At 45.7% G+C, this 22,335-nt stretch overlaps 1 protein-coding gene across 3 annotated transcripts in view; it reads right to left on the bottom strand.

The window, feature by feature from the left end:
- The window catches only part of SERINC4 (serine incorporator 4), a 133,355-nt gene that overhangs the window by 55,323 nt on the left and 55,697 nt on the right, over nt 1–22,335 (bottom strand). For all 3 annotated transcript variants that reach the window (XM_077473125.1, XM_077473124.1, XM_077473126.1), the window contains exons 8-9: nt 19,591–19,686; nt 17,425–17,551 (exon numbers count right to left, since the gene is read on the bottom strand). In XM_077473125.1, coding sequence (XP_077329251.1) covers nt 17,425–17,551; nt 19,591–19,686 — 223 coding nt within the window. The remainder of the gene's footprint in view (nt 1–17,424; nt 17,552–19,590; nt 19,687–22,335) is intronic.

Raw genomic sequence — 22,335 nt, 5'->3', positions numbered from 1 at the left:
GACGTGCTGGCTGATCGCTCGGGCCTCCCGGTCTGGAGTGCCTGGGCAAGCCATGGAAGGCGGCGGGATAACAGCCAAGTGGCTTCTTAGCTGTGTCAGTTGTTATCACAAGAAAGCCAACTGAGGTTAATATGTCCGGGGTTGATATGAATTCATCACGTGCACTGACAGCCCAGACATTTAGCAGCGGTGGGCTGGGTGCGGCCCGCAGCCAGTAGGCTGCCGACTTCTGTCATAAAGGGTGTCGTAGACACTCTTTAGAATTCTGTCAGCTGCCGTTCCAAAAGTGTTGGTACTTGTGGCCGGTTCATGTACCTGTCATAAAGTCTGCTGCCGGCGCTGGTCACTGAGGCCATTTCATTGATCACACTGACTGGTGCATGGCCAAGGAGTTTTGTAGCAGGGTTGGATAGAGAACCGAGAGACAAATTCCCCATCAGTCTTGTATATATGCTTTACATTCGCACACATTCCTGGAAACAGGGCCCATCAATAGTGGGCGCTGCAGCGACTACCATCTGGTTACTGGAAACATCACAGATAAATGCACATATTCACCAGCACACCAGGATCTTGAAATGTCATCCAAAGGTTTTAATTGCAGAAAGATCACATCCCAAGAGAAAGTGCAATGTTTCGGAGCCTCGCAGGACCCCTTTGTCAGACAGGTGATGAGGTGAACCAGTGACAAGACAGCATATATGTATAACATCCACCAATCAGAGTACAAGAAAAACTAGTGCCATCCCCTCCCTCTGACATCAAATGATGTCATACTCTTGCCAAAATAAACTAAAATACTGCTGGCATTCAGAAAAAACAAAACTACCATTGTATTATTTTGCTGAAAGAGGAGGGGAGCCAGGTCAGGCCGCTATTGCCAATAAATGGGATTCTGAACAAATTCTCCATCGGGTCCACCCGGCTATTGATTGACAATGCATGGCAGTGGGCAGATCCATAGCTGCTATTTCATTCAATATCAATCAACAGCCAGACGTATCTGATGGGGAACTAGTCACTCAATTCCCCATCAGGCTCCACCAACCCAGCAACAAAATCATTTCCCAATCAAGACCATTGCCATATTTGGGTAATGACATCACCACTACCCCGACCACTATTTTTGCATTTAGCTTTAGGCCTGGGAATCTTCTGGCTGAAAGATGAATGGGTCCGCGGATACACTACTGCTCGAATATATCTCCTAAGAGCTGGTCCTAATTTCCCCCAGTTTCCAAATAAAAGAAATGTAGGGGAGAACCTGTTGCTGTCATAGCGGAGGTATTAAGAACTATCCAAGCCTATTTCCCCCGTTTGGACAGCAGCATTGTCAATTTGGGGAGAGGGTTGTGTTAGATAGACTAGCAGATTTAGGTGGACCTGGCCAACGAATTAAAGTCAAATTTCAGGGGCGTGGCCAAGATGGCAACCAGCTAGGACGTGTTTGCAGAGAGCTCCGCACCTGGCAGGCTATTTATCCGGTATTTAGGGACATATATCTCTCCCCGTGGGCCGGTGAAGCGGTGGTGAGGCTCGGGGATGCGCAGGGGTAGCTCCGGTTCCCATAGGAAGAAGCACACGGTCCCGGGAACCCCGCCGGGAACTCCGCTACAGACCCGCGCGGCACGCGGGCAGGCCTACACCAACATGGCGTCTCAAACGGACCACGCTGACACGCCACCGATGGGTGAGGATCAATTCCAAGCTCTTATGCAAGCGATCACTGGTTGCCAGACTACCCTAACCACTAAGATAGAGCAGATACAGCTCGACATGGGGCTTATCCGGCGAGATATGGATAAACACCGGGAGCGGCTTGCCGAGGTGGAGCGGAGGGTTGGAGACGTGGAAGATGTTACCCGCGACCATGATGCCTCCCTCCGTACCCTGCAGGTGCGGGTGAAGGCGCTGGAATCCAGGGCCGAGGACCACGAGAACAGGAATAGGAGGAACAACCTGAGGTTGGTGGGCCTCCCGGAAGGGTCGGAGGGTCGTGACACCGAAGCCTTTACCGAACGTTTGTTACGTACACTTCTCCCGCTCGCTGAGTTCTCCCCTCATTTTGTCGTGGAACGAGCGCACAGAATGCCGTCGGTTCGTGGCCCACCGGGCGCCCCGCCACGCACGTTTATTTTCCGCCTTTTGAACTTTAGAGACAGAGACCTGGTTCTTCGGGAGGCGAGGAAGGTGGGAGACCTGCGCTTTGAAAATGCTAAATTAATGCTCTTTCCTGATTATTCTGTGGAGACGCAGAGGCAACGCAGGACATTTGACCAAGTCAAGGCCCAGCTGCGCACCAAAGGTCTCAAGTACAACATGATGTTCCCCGCGAAACTCAGAGTGATTGACGGAGAATCCGTACGTTTCTTTACCGCCCCGAGTGAGGCCTCCAGATGGATTGATTCCCTTCCCCAGCAGAGATAATTTTTTGATGGTGATTACCCGACTGGGGTCCACAAGCATCACAAGCTATGCCCAGTGTTAAGCGGATCGAATTCCCCCCCCCCCCCCCAGCTCTGTCCCTCCATTTCGGAACTTGGAGGGCAGGTCGGAGTGCCCCTCTCCTTTTCATTACTGGTTTTGGGCAGGGGGCGAGGAGCCGACCTGATATTCTGATGCTCTTTAGGGGGGGTCTACGGGTTCATGTCCTCATATTTCTGTCTAACGGGCCTTAGGGCCCTACCTTTTCTCTAGTTTATACCCGGGGGGGTTTGCGTGACTACTTCTGGATGTGAATACATTGAACTGATGATGCTGGACCCCGCTACTCCGATGTTGTCGCCCTGTTGGATGAGTTGTTACTAAGAATGAGCCCTTGGAACATTCCAAGAGAATCTTGTACTTCAATTGGAGGCGCCACATACACTACGATTTGTTCCCTTTTGTCTTGTTTTTTCTTTTCCTTTGCCTCCAGGAAGCGGCTGCGCTGGAGTTTGTCTACTCTGCGCAGGAGACTCTGTCCTAGGTGTGCTGGTTGATACGCACCGCCCCCACGGGAGATTTCTCCTTTAAATGGGTTTGATTATGTTTGGTTTGGGTTCTCAAACACCCTGGGGCTGTTCTTCTGGGGTGTGGGGTGGGAAGGGAGGGGAGTTCTGTTTTTTTTTCTGTTTTTTTTGTTGTCTTTTTGTTACATGCTTTCATGTTTTCTGGTATAGACAGCGCTACTATAATGAATGTACAAGGTATACCATTGCATTACTTAAGATGAGATATTTATGCCCCGACCCTGGTCGGGTGGTCGTATCCGATGGTCCCCCCTGCCCTTCCAGATTATGGCTCCGTTGAAGATCCTCTCCTGGAACGTTAGGGGGCTTAACCAGAAGATTAAACGCTCTCTTGTTTTTGACTACATGAAAAAATATGTTCCGCATATCTGTATTCTTCAGGAGACGCACCTAGTGGGGGGAAGGATTATGGGATTGAAGAGGCCCTGGGTGGGACACCACTACCATGCCACATACTCCGGCTATGCCCGGGGGGTTAGCGTCCTTATCCACAGGTCCCTTAATTTTGAGCCTCTTGATATTGTCACAGATAAGGACGGGAGATACGTACTGGTCCATGCCACAATAGACATGATAGAAATGGTGCTGGTGGGTCTTTATATGCCTCCTCCTGCGGATCTGTCTCTACTACATAAACTGACTGCCCTGATAGCCCAATTCCAGACTGACAATGTGGTTATAGCAGGGGACTTTAATATTCCTCCTAACCCTTCTCTGGATAGGTTGACGCCTGACCGGGCCACAGACTCTCCAGTTTCTCGCTGGGCACAGGTGTTTGGGCTGGAGGATGTCTGGAGGTGGAAACACCCATCAGATCGCCAGTTCACGTGCCACTCCTCCTCCCACAACACACTCTCCCGTATTGACCTAGTCTATGCTGGTGCCCCCATGCTTCCCAGGGTCCTTGGAATAGAGTTACTTCCTCGGGGCATCTCTGACCACTCCCCAATGCTGTGTACATTGCAAACCTCTACCCCTCAGAGGGATAGACTATGGCGTTTGTCTAGGTACTGGATTGAGCATCCCACCATTGCCTTTGAGATGGGCGGTGAAATCCGGGGATTTTGGGCCTCAAATGTTGGCACGGCTTCTGGGGGGATGGTCTGGGATGCCTTCAAGGCCTATATGAGGGGGTGCTACCTCTCCTCCATTGGTCGGGAGCGCAGGAATGATAAGATCACGGTAGAGGAGGCAGAGGCCAGGGCCCAGGAACTGGAGACCCGGTTCACCCTCACGGGTAACCCGCTCACGGCTCAGGATATGAAAGTAGTGTATAGAGAGGTGGTGCTCCTTAGGGTGGCTAAAACAAGCAAACGTCAACTAGCTCAGACGCAGAGGATTTTTGAACAGGGCGAGAAGACGGGGAGATTGTTGGCCTGGATCTCGAGGGAGCAGGCCCCAATCTCCACTATCCCTCGAATACAGAATAGTGCTGGGACACTGGTGACGGATCCCCTTGCCATTAACGCTTGCTTTGCAGAGTTCTACTCCGCCCTTTATTCATCTAGGGTGCAATACTCAGCACAGGAGTTAAGTGCCTTTTTGGAGGGGGTGACACTCCCTGCCCTTACTCCTGAGGCCAGGGACGGTCTGGACTCCCCGATCACTCTGGCGGAAGTCCGGGTGGCGATGGGGTCCATGCAGCCGGGGAAGACCCCTGGGGAGGATGGGATACCCCCGGAATTTTATAAGTATTATCTAGAGGAGATGTCAGTTAGAATGCATGATATGCTCACCGGGTCCCTTCGGGAGGAGGAACTTCCTCCATCTATGGCACAAGCCATCATAGTGGTGATCCCTAAACCTGGGAAGGACCCCCAGCTGTGCTCGTCATACCGACCCATTTCCCTACTCAACTCGGACACGAAAGTGCTGACCAAAATCCTTGCCAGGCGACTGAACGAGGTTATACTTACCTTGATCCATGAGGATCAGTCTGGCTTTATGCCAGGGAAGGGGACAGATATTAATATTCGCAGGCTCTTTACTGTTATGGCCTCGGGGGATGCAGAATGTGGGGAGGAGGTTGTGGTCTCCCTAGACGCGGAGAAGGCCTTTGATTCTGTGGAGTGGGACTATTTGTGGGCAGTCCTCCATAGATTTGGATTCGGTCCAGCCTTTATCTCCTGGGTCAGGGCGGTGTACAGAGCTCCCACGGCCAGAGTGCGTACGGGTGCGGTCCTCTCCCCGCTCTTTCCCCTCCATAGGGGAACCAGGCAGGGGTGCCCACTGTCCCCGGGGCTTTTTGCACTGGCAATTGAACCTATGGCGGCTATTCTCCGCTCCTCTCCTGAGGTTCGGGGTATTGTCCGGGGTCCTTTGCAGGAAAAAGTTTCGTTATACGCTGATGATACCCTGTTGTATCTCAAGGACGACGGAGCCTCCCTACAGGCGGCACTGTCGCATATAGACCGGTTTGGACAGTTCTCGGGTATACGTATAAACTGGGCGAAGTCAATTCTATTCCCACTACATGATGGTGAGGGTGGTTCCCGAGTAGATGGGCAACTGCAGAGGGTTTCTCAATTTAAATATCTAGGGGTGGAAATACACAGAGACCTGAAACAATTTATTACCCTTAACCTGAGTCCGGTGGTTGCCCAGTTGACCCAGAGGTGTACTGGGTGGAGGTCCCTGCCGCTTTCGCCAGTGGGACGGGTCAATTTAATCAAAATGTCGGTCCTTCCTCGGTTTACCTATCTCTTCCGTCAGACCCCAGTCCACATCCCGCTTAGATTTTTTAAGAAATTAGATGGCATTGTTTCGTCCTTCGTCTGGAATGGTAGGCCGCCTAGAATAGCTAAAACAACCCTCCAGCGGCCCCTTGTGAGGGGCGGTCTGGCACTGCCCTGTTTTCTGAAATATTACTGGGCGGCAGTCCTAGTGACTGTCCGGTGGTGGCTCTCCGAGGGCCCGGTCAACCCTGCGTCCTCGTTGGAGGCGGCGTTGTTGGGCTCTTACGCGGAACTCAGGAACCTGATCTATAGGGGACCACGATCTAACCCTGGGATAACCCTCCCGATGCGTACGACGCTTAAAATATGGGATCTGGTGAACAAAAGGTTGGTGGGCGCAGGGGTGTGGGCCCCGGGGACTCCCCTTTGGGGGAACCCCCGCTTGCCCCACTTTCAATCCATCCCGGATCCGATTGTTTGGGCCAGGCATGGAGTTACAACACTGGGGGACATAGTGTCCCAGGGGCAGCTACTCTCCTTTGATGCTATTAAACAGGCCAGGGACCTCCCGAACCATATGTTCTTCAGATTCCTGCAGTTGCGACACGCCTTCCGTTCTCAATTCCCATCTAGAGCGACTCTTGGGGTGTCGGCGGTGGAGGAGGCGCTTGGTCCTGAGGGGGGAGGGACGCGCACGCTGTCCGTGGTGTATGCCGCGCTGACCGTATCGGAGGAGACTAGGATCTCCCATCTGTTTGAGCTCTGGCAAGGCGACATTCCGGAGCTTACTGAGGAGGACTGGGAGGAGGGTTTAAAGCAATACCTGACCCTTGCGATTTCTGCAAGGGACAGGTTTATACAATTGAAGTTCCTCCACTGGGTATATTTTTCACCGGCACGCCTGGCAAGGATTTACCCTGACCGATTGACTACCTGCCCCAGATGCAAAGAAGATGATGCTGACTTTTTTCACATGGTCTGGTCCTGCCCTGGGGTAGTGGGATTTTGGGGAGGGGTCCTGGCCGATATTAATGCAGTGGGGGAGCTTACGATTCCACTTAGCCCGATACCTCTCCTGCTGGGTATCTGTGATTTTCTGGATATCTCCTGGGGGAAGAAACTGTTTATTTTTTACACTACACTCTATGCGAGGAAAGCCATACTACTGCAATGGAATCAACCTCTCCCTCCTACTAAACAACTGTGGCAGTCCCTGGTGAACGCGGCTTTGCCGCTCTACAAACTTACATATATGGGCAGGAACTGCCCTGGGAAATTTGGGAAGATTTGGGCGGCATGGGTTGAGGCGAAGCATTTGACCATTACTTAGGCTAGGGGGAGAGGAGGGTGGGGGGAGGGGGGGGGGGTCTTCTCCTTCTTTTTTTGTACTCTCTGTGGCTCTTTTTTTGTGTGGTGGGGGGAGGTCTCGGGGGGGCTTTATATTTTATGCTGCAATGATTAGTGACTCTACACATTGCTAAGAAATATCTGTGCTTATATGTGATACATTTGATTATCTGTCTACTCATAATATGTATGTACTTGGCTGACGCATGTCTGTTTTCTGTTTTTTATTTCTTTATTTTTTTGTGTTTGAAACATAAATAAAAATTCTTTGTTAAAAAAAAAAAAAAAAAAAAAAGTCAAATTTCAGCTAACACCTCTTTAACCACTTAAGGACCGCCTCACGCCGATATATACGTCGGCAGAATGGCACGGCTGGGCACAATCACATACCGGTACGTGATTCTTTAAGTGCCCAGCGCACTCCAGACCCGGTCCTGTGCTCTGTGACCGTGGGACCAGCGGACCCGATCGCCACTGGTGTCCCACAATCGGGTCACAGAGCTGAAGAACGAGGAGAGGTCTGTGTAAACAAACCTCTCCCCATGCTTCCCTGTGTGGCTGCCATCGATTGTCTCTTCCCTTTTATAAGGAAGGACGATCAGTGATGTCACATGCCAGGCCACGCCCCCCTACAAAAAAAAACACATAACGTCATACATAACACTAAACTGTCCCCTAGTGGTTAACCCCTTCACTGCCAGTGTCATTTACACAGGAATCAATGCATTTAAATAGCATTGATTGCTGTATAAATGACAATGGTCCCAAAAATGTGTCAAAAATGTCCAATGTCTCCGCCATAATGTCACAGTCACAATAAAAAACCCTGATCGCCGCCATTACTAGTAAAAAAAAAAATATTAATAAAAATGCTATAAAACTATCCCCTATTTTGTAAACGCTATAACTTTTGCGCAAACCAATCAATCGCTAATTGTGATTTTTTTTAACCAAAAATATGTAGAAAAATACGTATCGGCCTAAACTGAGGAAAAAAAACGTTTTTTTTATATATTTTTTTGGGGATATTTATTATAGCAAAAAGTAAAAAATGTTGCATTTTTTTTTTTTGTTTATAGCGCAGAAAAAAAACCTGCAGAGGTGATCAAATACCACCAAAAGAAAGCTCTATTTCTGGGAAAAAAAGGACGCCAATTTTATTTGGGAGCCACGTCGCACGACTGCGCAATTGTCAGTTAAAGCGAGGCAGTGCCGAATGGCAAAAAGGGGCCTGGTCCTTTGGCTGCAAATTGGTCCGGGGCTTAACTGGTTAAGCAGTTACAGCAACAGTTTTTTTATCCTTTGGGATTACGGCTTTACATAAATGAATAAAAGTTGATCAGTGTAAGCACCCCATCATGATTAAATGGTTTGTCCATTTTAGTCACCATTTTGTCACTTTTGCTGGACAGCTTGGTCTGTTAAAGGAAGTTGAAAAATAACAGACGCAGACTGGCCTTACACATGAAGAATTTTGTTTGAAAACTGTCATTTTCAAAACATTTCTTTGATTACCAAAGAGTTAAAGGGGATGTTTAAACAATCAGTTTTGACCAGAGAGTAAAAAAAAACCCAAAGGACAAGGATGGAAAATGTTTGTTGAATCCAATGGGGGTGAACTAACTTGTATTTGTTGAAAAAAAAAATTAGTTAACTCCAAGTGGAACTAAACCCTCCTATCCTTTACAAAGAAGCTGTCTTTTTAGCCTGTTTGATTGGTAGTTGCCATGGTGCTGCACATGTGATCAGTTAGGACACCAGCCATTTGATGGCTTGACAGTTTGGTAGAAAGCACAAGCAACTGTGAAGGTTATCATTCATGACATGCCTTGACCAGTGGTGGCCTGTCCATTAGGGGCGCAGGGGCGGCACCCCCTAATCCAGGTACCTGGCTCCTAATCTACATGCAGGGAGCTGAACGCATGGATTTCAATGGGGTTTATATATTTTTTGAAACACATGATTAGAGCCTGAGGCAGGTCCTGAGACCCAATTGGCCAGGGAGTCTTAGGACTCCCGGTGAATAAGGTCTCAGGACCCCCTTCCTGTTCAGCTGGGAAGAGAAGCAATGGCCCTGGCTCTTCCCTCGGTAAGCGGAGCAGCCTCCTAAGGTAAGGCCACTGATTGCTGCCTTCCTGCCTGTCTTCTGCAGGGATGGGGGGTGGAGGGGTGGGGATGGCAGGTGTGCGCGAGAGGGGACAGGTTTGTTTGCCACCGCCTCCCCAAAATATTGAACACCAGCCACCCTTGGTCTTGACTGTAACTGTTTTGGGAAACCATTAAAATGTTTATGAAGCCTAAACATTTTGCATTAAGGTAAAAAATGTTTAAGTAGTAGTATTCCTCCTCCCACTCTTAAATGTACCTAAGGCCTCATTCGATCCAGCACTGTGCCCTTCTGCAGCAGCTCTCTCCCCTCACTTCTTGCTCTTACAGGCTTTGCTGTTAATCATAGCCAATGATGAAGGAGCGACGACAGTGCTGAGCCCTGCTGTGTGTGTCTATAGATGCAGGCAGCTATGCTTGGGAGTGATCCTGCACTAGTGCTCCCACAGAAAGTGGCTTCCTATGGTGGGCACTCACTGCAGAGGAGGAGCCATGAGAACTGGAGGGGGACCCAAGAAAAGGAGAATCGGGGCCGCAATGGCCACTGAACATAGTAGGTAAGTATAAGCCTGTTTGTTATTTTTTTTTAAAAAGCATTTTAAATCTATGGCAAAATCAAATAGCCAGAGGGATGATTTCTCTTCTTTGCCATCCAAACATTTGAATGAAATTCTGTAGGTGTAATGCCGTGTACACACGATCCGATTTTCCGACAAAAAATGTTGGATGTGAGCTTGTTGGTGGAAAGTCCGACCGTGTGTATTCTCCATCAAACATTTGTTGTTGGACTCTCCGCCAACAAATGTTGGCTAGCAGGTTCTCAAATTTTCCGCCAACAAATTTTTGTTGTTGGACTTTCCGATCGTGTGTACACACGTCTGTCGCACAAAAGTCTGAAGTACAAACACGCATGCCCGGAATCAAGTATGAGACAGAAGACCCCCGAAGACGGAAGAAGACCCCCGGAGCTGTGCAATAAACTATTTTAACCCTTGTGTGTTGTGTTTTTTTTTTTACTTTTTTTCACAGGTGAATGGTTAGGGGTACATTGTACCCCATACTCATTCACATAAGGTGGGGGGCCAGGATCCGGGGGCCCCCTTATTAAAGGGGGTTCCCGTATTCCAATAAGCCTCCCGCCCACAGACCCCGACAACCAACGGCCAGGGTTGTCGGCAAGAGGCCTTTGTCCTCATCAACATGGGGACAAGGTGCTTTGGGGTGGGGGGCCACGCGGCACCCCCCCATGTTAAGGGCACGCAGCTTGGTACGGCTCAGGAGGGGGGGGGGGGCGCTCGCTCGCCGCACCCCCTTTCCTGGCCGACCGGGTAGTGTGCTCAGATAAGGGTCTGATATGGACCTAGGGGGGACCCCCACGCCGATTTTTATTCCCCTTTAAGTCCACACCAGGTGACGGGGCCAGCGATGCCTCCTTCGCTGGCCCCGTCTACCTGCAGATGCGCTCAAAGTGAGCGGACTTTTCTCTGGGCGGGAAAAGTCCGTTCATTTCAAAAGTACGGCAGAATGGCACACACACGGCCGGATTGTCCGCCGAAATGCGAGTCCGGCGGACAGATTGGAGTGCAAAAATACTTTCTTAGTCCGCCGGACTTTTGGGTAAAAAAAGTCCACCGGAGCCCACACACGGCGGGATTGTCCAGCAGACTTGAGTCCGCCGGACTTTTCCACCGGATTGTTTTAGGCATTACTAGCCTGATCGTCAGTTGAAAATAAGGCTACTTTCACACTGAGACGCTTTACAGGTGCTACAGCTCTAAAAATAGCACCTGTATAGTGCCTGTAAAGCGTCTCTCCTATGTCTCCGGTGTGAAAGCCGAGGGCTTTCACACTGGAGCAGTGCAGTGCGCTTGCAGGACGGTACAAAGTCCTGCCAGCCATATCTTTGGAGCACTGTAGGAGCAGTGTATTCATCGCTCCTAAAGAGCCCTTCCCCATTGAAAACAATGGGGCAGCGCCGCTAAACCGCCAGCATAGCGCTGCTGCAGTGGCACTATGCGGGCGGTTTTAACCCTTTTTCAGCCGCTAGCGGGGGTTAAAAACCACGCCGCTAGCGGCTTAATAGCGCAGCTAAAATGACGGTAAAACAGCGCTAAATATAGCACAGCTCTACCGCCGATGCCCACAATGCCCCAGTCTGAAAGTAGCCTTAAGGGAAAAAAAAAGAAAAGAAAGCAAATGCAGCCACCATGCATATAAATATTTTTTTATCTTTGGGTATAGTACCGCTTTAACAAAAACTGCAGCAATATGACTGGTAGCTGTGGAAACACACATATATTTCCTCCAGCTTGTATAAATCAGTCTAATAGCAATGATATACTACTGACAGGACCACACCTGTATAATGCTTTACAAGGAAGACACTTTCCTCATCGTAATCATTTTATTGGGAGCAGTCAAGTCTTTTATGGATGACCTTTCCTCCTTGTTAACTTGCGGCAGTAAAAAGCTTGGCTATAGAACAATTACAATGTGGTTAGAAACATTGACGTTGGCATAGTGCTAGCATAGAACCATAAGTAGGAGTCTATACGTGAACAAACCTCCAAAGAGCAGCTGCGGCTTGCCCCGTGTTTTCAGCTTCCAAGGTTGCTGGCTTAATTAAAGAAGATATTCTGCATGCTTGGAGAACCAACAATTCCCCACGGTCCCCCTCTGCTCTGCTCATGACCTTTCAGCATTTCCACTCAGAGCTCAGTTAAGTATAGTAAACCACATTATTTATAACAGCTGCCAATGCCTTATGGCCTTATTCAGATACCGTAAATATTTTTATGCTTTTGCCAATCATACATGCTGCCTCCCCTTGCATTCCTTGCCACATCCACAACGGTGCATTTATTAGACCAGGATAAGCCCAAGTCATCATGTTGCACACAAAACAAGTTGCACCTGTCCAAAGGATAACATCTGTAACATGTCTGGCAACTCGGCACACAATTACCCATTCAGAGATTTGGTCATGTATGTTCTTTTTGACCACTTAATATATTACTGCCTATATCTGTCTCTCATCTATATACAGGGGCGGACTGACCATTCAGCCACTCGGGCACTGCCCGAGGGCCCTGGACCACTAGGGGGCCCCATCAGGGTTGCCAGCCTCGTAAAAACAGTATGTAAAAATCTGTGTTTTTTTTTTACATCTGTCTCTGAAATATCCCTTACTGACATCTTTTTGGTCTAAAAATCCTGAGATTATAGCTGCCCCACCTCTCCAGTACCTTCTCAGCCAATAGAAACATGTCTGTGTATACTGTGTGATTGTATACTGTGTGATTGTATACTGTGTGTGTGTTTGTTTATACTGTGTGGCCCCATAATCTCTGATTGGCTGGGGGCCCCATAATCTCCTATTGCCCAGGGGGCCCCATAATCTCCTATTGCCCAGGGGGCCCCATAATCTCCTATTGCCCGGGGGCCCCATTAGTTGTCAGTCCGCCCCTGTCTATATACCTATACTGAGATACTGAAAGGTAGTGAAGAAAATAAAGTTAATATATATTAAGATATATGTAATAAATTATGAATATCCCCCCACGCTCCAATCAACTCAAACGTGAAAAACAAATATTACAGAATTAAATTCATACAATACTGTAATCAAGTGCTGCTACTTTCAATATCAACTGTAAAACCAAAGTGAAATTACTAAAAATTCAATATGACTTATAATTGTAATGCTGCGTACACGCGACCGGACTTTTCGTCGGACTTGGTTCGGCGGACTGGAATCCGTCGAACAATTCAATCGTGTGTGGGCTTTTTCTTCCCAAAAGTCTGGCAGACCTAGAAATAAAAATTTCTTCATATCTTTCCGACAGACTCGAGTCCGGTTGAAAAATACGGTCGTCTGTGTGCTAGTCTGACGGACTAAAACCGACGCTAGGGCAGCTATTGCCTACTGGCTATGAACTTCCTTATTCTACGTTATTACGTTGGAATCCATCGGACTTTGGGGGGGATTGTGTGTGGTCAAGTCCGTTCGCTTGAAAGTCCGGTGGACCTCAGCTGCAAAGTCAGTCAGATTGTCCGCCACACCAAATCCGTTGAAAAGTCCGGTCGTGTGTATGCAGCATTAGTCCACAGTAGTGCAAAACATCTATCAACAAAACAAATCAGTCATCACAAAAACGTCAATATTAGTGCACAAAAGTCCTCTAAAAAGTGATTGCATGCAGAGATATGGTCCCCAATGATGTCCTATTGGAATACGTCACCCAGAATTCCACCACTGCTGTGTGTCACATCAGACCCACGTCCATCAATCTGCAACTCTGCTTAAGGATCAGTTGTTGAAAGTCTCCTTATGCCCATACACACGATCAGAAATTCTGCCAGAAAAAGTCCAATGTGAGCTTTTGGTCAAAAATTCTGACCGTGTGTATGCTCCATTTGACTTTTGCTGGCAGAATTCCAGCCAGCAAAAGATTGAGAGCAGGTTCTCTATTTTTCGGTCGGAAAAAGTTCATATCTGAAAATGCGTTTGTCTGTATGCAATTCAGACACGCAAAAATCACGCATGCTCAGAAGCATTCAACATCATTTTCTCGGCTCGTCATACGTGTTGTACATAACCGCGTTCTTGGCGGTTGAAAGTTCAGAGAACATTTGTGTGACTGTGTGTATGCAAGCCAAGCTTGAGTGGAATTCCATCAGAAAAACCATCCAAGTTTTTTTCTGACGGAATTTCTGATCGTGTGTACGGGGCATTAACCACTTTCAGACAGGACCATTTTGCTGGCTTAAGACCAGACCACTTTTTGCGATTCGGCACTGCGTCACTTTAACTGAAAATTGCGCGGTTGTGCGACGTGGCTCCTAAACAATATTGACGTCCTTTTTTTCCCACAAATAGAGCTTTGTTTTGGTGGTATTTGATCACCTATGTGGTTTTTATTTTTTGCGCTATAAACAAAAATAGAGCGACAATTTTGAAAAAAATGCATTATATTTTACTTTTTGTTATAATAAATATCCCCCAAAAATATGTAAAAATAATTTTTTTCCCTCAGTTTAGGCCGATACGTATTCTTCTACATATTTTTGGTAAAAAAAATCTCAATAAGCGATTATTGATTGGTTTGCGCAAAAGTTATAGCGTTTACAAAATAGGGGATAGTTTTATGGCATTTTTATTAATAATTTTTTTTTTTTACTAGTAATGGCAGCAATCAGCGATTTTTATTGTGACTGCGACATTATGGCGGACACATCGGACATTTTTGACACATTTTTGGGACCATTGTCATTTATACAGCAATCACTACTATACAAATGCAGGGATTCCTGTGTAAATGACACTGGCAGTGTTGGGGTTAACCAGTGGGTGGCAGTGTAGGGGTTAAGTGTTCCTAGGGGCGTGTTACTAACTGTGGGGGGCTGGGCTTTGTTTTAGTGAACACCGATCTCTGCTCAAATCACATGGAGCAGAGATCAGCGTCACTTGTTGCTAGGCAGAACGGGGAGATGCTGTTTACAACGGCATTTCCTCGTTCAGCCGCCACGTAAGACGATCGTGGGTATGCCTGCGGCGATCGAGTCCGCGGGACCAGCGACCGGACTCACGGGGGTCCCGGCTGGCACGTGAGCCGGCGGCTTGCTCGCGGTGGCGGGGCGGCATTTAAAACTGGATGTACCTGTACGCCAATATGCCTGCCATTGCCATTCTGCCGACGTACATCGGCGTGCGTCGGTCAGGAAGTGGTTAATAAGCCACTCCACACGGTGGTGGTGGAATTCTGGTTGAAATTGAGGGAATTTGTCCTGGGAACAAGGATTTGAAGTGGTGGGGAGAAGATGTGTACTAGGGGAAATTTTAGGGAGGATTTGTGCTAGGCGGGGTGAATATTTTTTTTTTGGGGGGGGGGGGGGGCTGAGCTGGGGGAATCTTAGGGATGGGGAGGACAAAAATTTGTGGTGAGATGGAAGCATATAGTGGGGAGAATAATTAATAATAATAATAATAATGATTTCAGCAAGAGGGCAGATATGTACTGGGAGGAGGGGGAATATATGCTTAGGAGGTAAGCGTGCAGATTAGTGCTCAGTGTTTATGTAGAGAGATTTTTTTTTACGTATAAAGCTCATACGTCTTAAAGGGGAGGCGCAGTTTGGTATGTTCGCCCTGGGCACTAGATGACCTTGTCCCGACACTGTGTATATCTATTTCTTGCGACTTAAAGGAGAAGTATGGGAATGAAAAAAAAAAACATTTATACTAACCTAGGTAGATGCAGCATCGGTCTGATGCTGCATCTGTTGTCCCCCCAGCTCTAAGACTAAGAACCGAGCGATCACATGCCTGCTGATCACTTGGTTATTGGACATTAGTGAGCATAGAGCGGTGACTATTTGTTACCGTCTCTCTGCTCTGCCCCTCCAGTGCTCATTGGACCACCAGGCTGTGGAAGGGGCGGGAACAGCTGGCTCAGGGTCCCAGCAGCATGCTGAGTGGCTAAGCCAGCTGCTGGTCAGGCATCTGGTGGATTTAGACTGCTTTAGCTCTTTTGGCCATACTTCTTGTGACCCAGTACTTGTGACCCACAGGAGAAGTCTGGTCAAAGGAGTTTTGGCACTACTTCTTCATTATTTTCTTTATTTTATTTTATATTCAGTATTGGCATTACAGCACAAAACTGCTAAATTAACTAAATGCATGCTTTTGTTTTGATTTTAGGCAAATTAACTAAGTCAGTCAAAATTGCATGAGTTATCAAGCCTTGAAGCTGAAGTTCATCCCGTCCATACCAGACCCAAAGGACCTGGTATGGACGGGATGAACCCATGCCGTTTTTTTCTTAAATCTGTCATAGGGCTCCCCTTAACCACTTCAATACACTATATTATATATTGTACACTGCACTATATACCCTGCACTGTATTATATATACTACACTGAGTGCACTATATACTCTGAACTGTAGTATATATACTATACGGACTGCACTATACACTCTGCTGAAAAATTGGGCCTTAAGCATTGGTGATGGCAAAACACGGTAACCCCTTACAGTTACTCTTGTTGGGGCGCAGGAATGGTCCCTGCTGTTAAATATTATTTCAGAGGCTGCTTGTCCTCTTTTAGTGGCCTGTGAGCGGCCCACACCACCTTGTATTATATAATGTGGAGACTGCCTGAAGAGTATTTGAAACTGTACACACTCTGTTATATACTGTGTACACCGCCTGCACTGTATTAGAAACTGTACACTGCCGAATGCACTGTATATAAAGGCTACGCTGAATGCAGCATATATATATATATAAATTAAAATGTAGGGGGGGGGGTTGATAACTTTTCTGATGGATTCTGTGCACGGTGTCTAAGGGTGATATCATCCTTTTTCTGGTGAGTTCTCAGAGAATGCTGAGAAGCCCAGATCTTGGAAAAAGATGATCCTGCACTGCAGCAACTTGCATGAGATTTGTCATACCCAGCATTCCCCCGGATCTACCACCTTGAATAAGCAGTCTTTGCCTGAAGTGCAAGATTCACTTTGAAATAGCTTTGGATTGGCAATAACTGTGAGCTAATGAGTCAAAATAACAGAATTTAAATTACTCATCAGTCTCAGTGGATTGAACCTATAGCCATTGACTTTACTAAAAGCCATAACAGTTACCAATATTTTTATCCTTTAAAAAGATAGAATCAAAAATCCATAAAGAATACAATTAAACCTATTTTCCTTAGGGTTGGTTGACGATACAACTGCCATTCTATTAGCAATGAAGAATTCAGTAAGCAATGAAACCTCGCTCTTTGCTACAGATTTTAAGCAAGAGAAAAGCAAAAATGGTATTTATGTAACTTTGGCATGACTTCTGAATACTCAGTAGTAATAAATCCTAGCTTCTTTTCTATCCGCATTATTAACCTTCACAAACTTATGTGTGAAATCAGTTGAGTTATTCCCATTGTGTTTTCCATTGATTGTGCATATTAAAAGTGTCATGATCCTGCCATGTGAATATTTATTGTCTTAGCAGTTATGTCTTTGTACCTGTTCTAAGTCAATGTACAATCAGTCCACCCCACTAGCTAAAACCAGCTAGGTTAAAAGGAACAGTATATATAAGTTCTCTGTACATTTAATTCCAATACAAAATGCACATGGAAAGATGTTGAAAGACAGTAGCTTATGCTACGACTTTATCATTTCAAAGTAAAAATCTATATTGGAGAAGAACAGTTTCCTGCTTTTTTTTTTTCATTTGGTATTTCTAATTGTATGAGCAAATTGAAAAAAATATGCACCTACCATGCAAACAAGACACACAAATACATAATGACTGTCCCAATAATGGCAATTGAAGTGTCTTCGGTCTGCATTCCATCCCTGCTGATACTTGGAACGCATACTGTGAAATTCTGCCCTCGAAACTGAACTGCAAAATATGCAATTAAAACAGAAAAATGAGAAAACAATATATATAGAAGGAGGAATAGTACCCCGCCGTAGGTGTCAGTGAGAAGAATTGTTGTAGTCCAATTGTTTATATCAGTGGGAGGGAGGAATAATGCCAATTGTTGGTGTCAGCGGGAGGAATGGCGTCTCCTTGTTGGTGTCAGTGGGAGGAATACTGCCTGCAGGTCTGTCTTTAACAGGAGACAAAAGGAGCAGCTGCCCTGGGTCCCGTCATTCTGTGGGGATCAAAGCAGCTGCCCCTTAAAGCAGAGTTCTACCCAAAAGTGTAACTTCTGCTTATTTATCTCCTCCCCCCCTCCGGTGCCACATTTGGCACCTTTCGGGGGGAGGGACCTGTTTTTGACTGGTCCCCTGCCCCACTTCTGGAGATGGCATAGCGGCAAAGCTAGCCCCTCCTTCTTCTTCCTCTGCCGCCGGGCCATCTAGAAAGTGCAGCGTGCTTCACGCACACACAGTAGGGGACCGGCTGTGAAGCCAAAAGAAAATATTTGCCCTGGGTCCAATAAATATTAAAGATGGCCCTGACTGTCTTGTATCAATAGGAGTAATAATGCTTAGGATCAGTAGTAGGAACAGTGCCCCAGGGCCTGATAAAGGCAAACAAAGAGCTGCATCTGGCCCGCGGGCTGCAGTTTGGAGACCACTGTGCTAAGGGAATGATTTGTCTTTGAGGGAAACAGTCGTGACTGGTTGTAGTTAGCTAAATCTCTAGCTAGTTTAGATGAGAAATAAATATTTCTTCTTTTAAGCAAGCCACAAAGAACCTCTACATTGCAGCTGCAAGAAGGCAAATCTGAAAAACATTTAACTGTCTATGGTGGTGACAAAGGCTAACAGATATGGGCTTCCGTAATGTGCAGAATAGTTGCATTCGGAATTACAAAAGCACTTATACTAGCAATCATATCAGAAACACATACAATGTGGATTTTATATGACCGTGTTCTTCTGTACTGAGATATTATTTATTGTGTATTTATATCAAACTATACTACCTACCTATTTTGAAGCAACTTCAAGACATTTTTGCCTTTTGCGAACAGCTGGTGTTAAGAAACTAATCTGAGAAAGGCAGAGTAAAAGTAATACCCGCCGAAAAGAAAGCATTGCTATTACACAGTAGGTAAGACAGAAGTGATTCAAGGGAGTTGATTTACCAAAGACAAATAGACTTTGCAAAAGAAATTGCACTTTACAAAGTAAATTTCCCTAGAGCTTAGTGAATAAGGTAAAGCTGATGTCCATCAGCCAATCGTATGAAAGCAAAACAAAAATGTATTATTTTTTTCATTTTCCTTGTATATGATTGGGTATTCTTTGAAAAGTTAAATTTCACTTCATTCACTAAGCTCTGGGGAAAATTCCCTCGCAAAGTGCAATTCCCTTTGCAAAGTGAACAACTTTTTTTTTCCTTTAGTAGATCAACCTCAAACTAGTGATAACATGCGTGAGACATAGTAGATGGGATGTGACATTTGCGATGTTTTACAGAAAAAGATAAATAGAAGTAAAAAGGATTTTTAAAACAATGACCAATCACAGAAATGACCGAACACGATACCTTCTAAGATATGGTAATGGCAAGCTACTAAATATCACAAAACAGACATTTCTACAAACAGAAAAAGATAAAAGGGGCCATTTTAGACTCAAAGCAGCAAAATGGTAAAGATAAAAAGACAAACTTGTTTTGTTTATTGTGAGGCTTGTCATGTAGGAGAATGGTCATGTTCCATTATAATGTGATGACAATGAGTGTTTGATCTATTTGGGAGACTTTGATATAAAACCTCCATGGTGAACACAATCCCCATTATTGATGGAGTCTAATGGACTCAGCACTGCGCTGTGATCTCACGGCGGCTCATAGAGCCAGACTTGACAGCTCCAGAATGGAAAGGTTCAACTCAGGACACAGCTAGTATATCAATATTTAAAACCACAATGACAGTGATTGAAATGCTTTGTTCTTCACAACATCATCACTTTTTCACTGACCTCTTTCCGGAGGTCGGCTAGAAAGAGCTGAAAATGTAAGGTATGTGACATAGCAACTGATGATGGAGGCTTGCAGCAATCCAGAACGTGGTTGCTCTAGAAAACAAGAAATAGGGTTATAGAAATGTTCATTTACATAGTTAAATAGTAAGGTTGGAAAAAAACATAAAAAACCAACAGAGAAATAAATAAATAACTACTAACCGATCCTAGACTGATGCCCCTCTCTATCAGACTCTTTATTGCCTTCCCCCTACTCCATCGTATTAAACAATTCAAAATACTAACCACATCATGCAAGGCCATCCACAACATCGCCCCCAGCTACATCACCAACTTCATCTACAGATATTGTACAAATCGTCCCCTCTGCTCCTCCCAGGACCTCCTACTCTCTAGCTCTCTTGTTACCTCCTCCCATACGCATCTTCAGGACTTCTCCAGTCCAGAGACTCTACCATTCTCTTAAACTCCCTGCCCCAGTATGCCCAGTCAGCTCCTACCCTGTCCACCATTAGGCGATCCTTGAAAACGTATTCAGGGAACCCCACCTCCACCTAAGAACTGTACCCAAGTCGCCTCCATCAGATCATCGCCCACACCTATTACCTTTTGTACCACCTCCCCCTCCTTTTAGATCATAAGCTCCATGAGCAGGGGCCCTCCTATTTCTTCTGTATTGAACTGTATTGTAATCATACTGTCCCCCTTTATATTGTAAAGCTCTTTGTAAACTGTTGGCATTAAATAAATCCTGTATAATACATTTTATATAATAAAATATAAAGAATCCTATAACCACACCATACACTATGATTCAATCTTCTCCAGTGGGGAAAAATAAATTCCTTCCTGATCCCCAATAATTTACTGGATCAGCATTCTCTGGTGTTGTTGCCTATATTGTAAATGTTAATGAATAGCACTCAGACTTGGTGAAAAAAACGAAAGCACGTTTTGCTTTTGTTCGTTACAATGGTATAAAGGCAACAAATCTAACAATCTTTCTAAACAAAGGGCCAGACTTTGGGGGGGGGGGGGGGGGGCTGTGGCCGGTAGGAGTAGAAAATGCTTTGGCACCAGTTTGAGTAAACAGTGCCCCATCATTGGTGTTAGTGGGAAGAATAGTGCACCAATTTTGTGTTCTGGTGAAGGAATAGTGCCCCATCCTTGGTGTCAGTAGAAGGCATGGTGCCCCATCATTGGTATCAGTGGGAGGAATAGTGCCCCATCATTGGTATCAGTGGGATAAATAGTGCCCCATCCTTGGTATCAGCGGGAGGAATAGTGCCCCACCCTTGGTGATAGTAGAAGGAAGAGTGCTCCATTGTTGATATCAGTGGGAGAAATAGTGCCCCATCCTTGGTGTCAGTAGGAGGAAGAGTGTCCCATTGTTGATATCAGTGTGAGGAATAGTACCCCATCATTGGTATCAGTGGGATAAATAGTGCCCCGTCCTTGGTGTCAGTAGAAAGAAGAGTGCCCCATTGTTGATATCAGTGGGAGAAATAGTGCCCCCTCCTTGTTATCAGTGGGATGAATAGTGCCCCATCCTTGATATCAGTGGGAGGAATCATGCCCCATCCTTGATGTCAATAGAAGGAAGAGTGTCCCATTGTTGGTGTCAGTGTGAGGAATACTGCCCCAAGGGCCAGTTAAACGGAAACAAAGGTTCGCAATTTGGAGACCACTGATCTAAGTCATCATAACAAACAATCTCCAGGAACCCTTAGTGGAAGGAATAACCCTGGGAACCAATGCAACTGATGCATATGGTGTCGGGAAGGAATTTTTCCTGATGTAGATGAATTGACAACTGAGCAAAATTGTATTCCCTTACTCTTCCGATCAGAAATTTATAATAAATTGATCAAAAAAGGTGTAATTTTATAAACCTTTCTAACAATGAAGTAGAATGTTTTATAAATAAAGTGTATCTAACCCCAAAATCAAAAATGTGATATGTTGCAGCTTAATAGTTCTTGGTGTGGTGGCTACATTCATTTTGTTTTTTTCAAGCTTCTTTTGCTTTATTTTAACCCACCATATGATCCTTCAAATAATACTCTTCCTGCCCTAAGGTGTCTACGTCACTCTACTCTATCTATGGAGGGGACCATGGCTGTCACCCTAGGCTGCTCTCCTGATATGAACTACAAACAAGTACATATCTCTATGCCTTCATTACATGAGGGGGAACGGCAATTGGTAGTTTACAGAAGATAACTAGGAAGGAATATATTCTTGAGTACACCATACAGGAAGTGATAAGGACCTTTTTGGTTTTCTGGCTAGATTAACAATTATTTTCTGTATTTGATGAACATTTTTAGCTTGAAAAAAAGAAGAGAACTAATGCAGCCACCACATTTAAGGACTGTAAGCTGCAATATATTATATTTTTGTTTTTGGGTTTATCTATACTTAAAAGAAGATAGACTGTCACTGAGTTAATATGTGTTATCATCTGGATACATTTGCTTCATCAAGCACCTCATGTAACATCAGAATTTAGGTTCCTACTGGGGTAATGTGCGTCAGTACTCTTCGCAGCACGCTATTAAATACAACCACAGCAAGCCTATAATACTCTATTTTATTCCGTTGGGCCATTTCAAAGCCCCGACAAAATATCCTGGCGGCTTCTTAACCATGGGGGATACAAACATCAAAGTGGGATGATACTCAAAGTCCTGTTTGGTACAAATGTCAAGATACAAGAATACCATTCACATGCTAAGTAGA

Source organism: Lithobates pipiens, unplaced genomic scaffold (assembly GCF_037356315.1).
Source record: "Lithobates pipiens isolate NorthernLeopardFrog02 unplaced genomic scaffold, aLitPip1_a1.2 Scaffold_8, whole genome shotgun sequence".
NCBI classification, from domain to species: Eukaryota; Metazoa; Chordata; class Amphibia; order Anura; family Ranidae; genus Lithobates; species Lithobates pipiens.
Note: the sequence above shows the minus strand (reverse complement) of the source record. Positions and strands in the feature narration are given on the sequence as shown.